Consider the following 4,613-nt stretch of genomic DNA (forward strand, 5'->3'; position numbering starts at 1 on the left):
CTGGTACTCGTATTTATTTAAAAAAAAAAAATATATGTATATATATATACGAAGAAGAAGAACCTAGTTTTATTTTATTTTCGTTCTTTTGTTTAAGTTCGACGATTATATTATAAATTACTGGAACGCATCATTTATTTAACAACATTTTCAAAAGAGAATACAAAAAACATTATTAAAGAGAGAGAGAGAGAGAGAGAGAGAAAGATAATAATAAGTACAACGAGATAAAATATTAAAAAAAAAAAATAAAATAAAATAAAATAAAATAGAAACAAAAAAAAAGGTACGACTCTAATTCTCTGCTTTAACACGATCACACTCCATTAATATTTCGTAAATAACTTTAGATCGGATTTACAAGTTGATCCCGTGTTTTTCCGCCTCGTTTTTGAATTTCGCTTGGAACTCGCCAGTAGGGTCGTATTTCTTAGACAATTTTTCCCAGAGTTTTGGTCGCTGAAATGTTATAAATAATCATTATATAATTAAATTCGAAAGAAATATATATATACACATATATAAATAAAAATAAAAATGTTTAAATAAAATTAAATATATATAATTCGATAATGAAATAAAACGACGATTTTATTTTATCGAACGAGAATAGCAAGCAAGGAAAAATAAAAGAATAAAATATAAATTATGCGAAGTTAAAATATGGATCTCTATATTATAAAAAAAAGAAAAGGGTAATAAAATTAATTTAAATAATTAACGAATTTTCTACGAAAACGTCACACGTTTAATCGGAAGTATTCATTCAATTTCATTCGATTAAAATCACTCAAATAGAAACACTGTTACTTCTAAATGAGAAAAACTAATTATTCGATTTAACCGATGAAAATGATATTATGACAATTTATTATTATAGAATCAGTGCCGAGATATCGTTTAGTACTAATTAAATTACAAATCTTTTAACGAATGAATCCTTCAGAATTCTATATATATATATATATAAAAATTATAAAAACAACAAAGTTTCCAGTATTTACGAACAATTTATTCTTACCTCTGTTTCTGACCCCCTCCCACCCCTTCCTCTTACTCCTCTTATACCAATTTTATATTCAGATCGAATAAAATGCGAAGTACGATGGCGGGGGGAGGGGGAGGGTGGTTATGAACTTTCGTAGATTTTACATATAACCCCCATCCCCTTTATTTTCTTCCATATCTATCACTTTTCTACACCCCATGTGAATTTATTTTCATCTAAATTCTATTTATCTGTACAATTATAATATCTCTAACAAATAAATATTTCTCGTCTATAAAACTACCGCTGAAGGAAGAAGAAAATAGGCTAACACAAATTTTCAACTCGTTTGTTCGTTTCGTTTCGTTTCGTTTCGTTTCGTATATTCAACGTTTGGAGAATAATTGAACCGCAACCATAATTCTCGCGTTACGAATTACAAATGAGATGCACTTTAAAAAGTTGTACGTGTATTTGAAAGGATTACTTTTTTTTATGACTACTCGACTACTGTTGACACCGTGAAAGAAAAAAAAAAAAAAGAAGAAAAAATGAAGAAAAGAAAATAAAAATAAAAAAAAAAAACACCGGAGAAAGAGAAGAAAAGAGAAGAGAAGAAGGGAAAGAAAACATCGATTTGTTGCGAAATAGAAAGAGAAAATTTTCCTCGTTTTATCACTCAGATCACGATTTTCGTAGCAGTTAGAGAATAGTATAGCAAGTCACAACAAAGTATATCCCTAACACCAATATTCTCAACGATAAACTCGAAACACGTATATCTACAGATTCCTAGACTAAACTCTTGGACCACCATTGAACTTTCTCCAGGCATCCTCCAAAATGCATTCGAATCCTTGAGATTATATTTCTCATAGAGTTCGAAATACCCTTCCCTAACCCTCACCCCCCACACCCTTCCTCCTCCCTCGAACAAATGTTTATGCAAATTTTAACATCCATCTAACAAACACCTGTCTCGAATCATTTCCTTTATCGTTCGAATTCAGATTACATTGTTTTTTTTTCTTTTCTTTTTTGCTTTGCTTTCTTTTCATTAATTAATTAATGCTGACAAAAAAACACAAAATATTTTTTTCAAATAAAACTCGAACGATGAAATTAATTGTTCTATATAGCTTATTACAATTTTTCAAATTGAAAATTTAAAAGATTTCTTATCGGAGTATCGAATATCCTGTTACTTTTCTTGTTTCTTCGTTACCTTGATTAATTAAACGGTTTAAAAAAGAAAAAAAAAAGAAAACATGTTGATAATAATCTGGCAATCTGTAAAAATCCAACTGGTTTTCTTTATAATTAAACGAAACAACAACAATCTCGTATACCCCCCTTCTTCTCTTGCTAACAAACGTATCGACCAGAACAAATAATTTTGCACGCGATTCGTTCTATTTACTTTTTAATAAACCCAACAAACAAAAAAATAGACGGAAACTTAGGTGAATGTACCTGGTTTATGAGATACCGTATAACCTTCTCGCTACCAGCCTTCTGTTTCTCGCTGCACTTGCTGCAACCGTTTTCCAATGCATCCGGGAGAGATTCTGAAAACAAAGAAACGAACGGAAATATCAGAACCGCGAAATGAAATTTCATTGGAGAGAACTAATTCTTTTTTTTTTACATACTTTCCTGTGTATTCGATTGATTGATTTATTTAAAGAAAATAAACAAAAAATATATTTATATTCAACTGGTAATAAAGTAATAACGATATTCGCGAAGTAAGATTAATATTAACGTTTACAAATTTACAAATTTACAAATAAAAATGTTACAATACCAATTACCTATCCTCCCACTACTAAACTATACACCCTTATCCTACAAAAAAATATAAACTCGAAATCAAAAAATAACAACACGAAAAATGATAATATAATAATCTTAGGTATGTGATTCATGATTACAAGTTTACAAATAAATCTCGAATACCTTCTCGCCCAACAACCATTGCACCGCTATTCTAAATGACTATTAAACGACACCAAAATTCCAAACTGTTCGAATCCGTTAAGAGTTGTAGAAAGTTCAGGGGGAGGGAGAAGGGCGGGAGAAGGGGGGAGGGGGGGTTGATAGAAATTAAGAAGGAAGGGTGAGTAAATTATCGAACATCATTGTCGAGTTTCGTAAGAATTTCACGAATTTTCATGAACGGGATAGTTAAATGTAAGAGAGGGTACCGTGATAGGGGGAGGAAGAGGAGGAGGAGGAGGAGAAGGGGGGAATAGTAGTTGTAGTAGCAGGAATAAGGGTAGAAAGAGGAATAGAAGCGTAGCGCGTTGTCCCGAATACAATGAAGAATTTATGAGAGGGATCTTTGAAAAGGGAACCCGCCTTACGGGGGGTGGGGGAGGGAACGAATGCGCATTTTACATGCGTTCCTATTGGCTGGGCTCTCATAGAAAATGTTCTCTCTCACTTTGCTCCCTCTCTCTCCCTCTCTGTATTTTTTTTTCTTCTCTTCTCTTTTTTTCCTTTTCTAATTTTTTTTTTTATGTGTTCACATAGAGCATCGTACACGAATACATGCATACATATACATGTATATATATGCATATACCGAATCGATGCTTTCGATTATTTTGTAAACCGATTCGCACTACTACTGTACGTTCAACACTCATCCCCTCCCCCTTGCTCATCTCTCACCCTATACAACGTTCCCGTTCATTTTTCGAACGTGTCTCTCTCTCTCTTTTTTTTGCTATCTCTCTTTGCTCAACTCCCGTTCGTATTTTTTAGCGAAAGAAAACTGCGAAAAAATTGCTCTCATCGATCGGTCACCACCACCACCATCACCACCATCACAACCACCATCACCACCATAGGGGAGAGATTGCTACTAAAAATGTCCGCGTATTTATTTGGAATAAATCAACGTTTAACCGTGCCTTAAGTTTTATATAATAAAATATATATATTTATATGTGTATGTGTGTGTGTGTAGATGTATATCGAGTTAAATTAATATATGCAAATATTGTTCGCATAAATGCATAAACAATTCTTCTATTATTTTTTTGTCGTTTACTTTTCCTCTGGTTTTTTTTTTGTTTGTTTGTTTGTTTTCTTTTTGCTTGTTTCCTTTTTTTTCTTTTTTATAAAATATCAATAATATTTACGCAACGATACGTGTTATTTTGCCACGAGTCGAGAATATTTTCCATGGTTGTAATAATTGCATAAATAAATGCAATATCATTGACGAATGATTATCCGTACCGATCGAGACAAACAAAAAATAAAAGGAAACATGAAATAACGGAAAAAAAAAAAGGAAATAAAAAATATTATACATGCGTACGTCGTTAATGATCGATGTATAATAAAATATACGTCATACATATTATATTTATGTACGAGTCTGTTATTCTAATCTTTACCACCATCCCACCACCCATTCTAACGGAGTGTGCTGAAGTTTCTATTTATTTTATTTCGGATTTGAGGAAACAGGAAATATCATCGTTTCCTTGCAAATAGTACGGGGTAAACATAGTGAAAGTAAACGTCTTCTTTCCCCTATCGAACAACCCCCGACAACAGCTGTTATCATATTTTTTTCTTCTCTCTCTCTCTCTCTCTCCTTCTTCTTTCA

The 4,613-nt window shown here is 32.1% G+C and overlaps 1 protein-coding gene across 1 annotated transcript; it reads right to left on the bottom strand.

The window, feature by feature from the left end:
- Positions 1 to 303: 303 nt before the first annotated feature.
- LOC122514183 (ejaculatory bulb-specific protein 3-like) lies at positions 304 to 2,556 on the bottom strand (the record flags this gene model as incomplete). The annotated part of the gene is given in 2 exon segments (XM_043630850.1): positions 304 to 459; positions 2,462 to 2,556. Coding segments are annotated over 2 exon segments (197 nt in total), but the record flags the coding sequence as incomplete, so codon positions are not given.
- Positions 2,557 to 4,613: the final 2,057 nt, after the last annotated feature.

The sequence above is a fragment of the Polistes fuscatus genome, unplaced genomic scaffold, assembly GCF_010416935.1.
Source record: "Polistes fuscatus isolate 324 unplaced genomic scaffold, CU_Pfus_HIC Scaffold14, whole genome shotgun sequence".
NCBI classification, from domain to species: domain Eukaryota; kingdom Metazoa; phylum Arthropoda; class Insecta; order Hymenoptera; family Vespidae; genus Polistes; species Polistes fuscatus.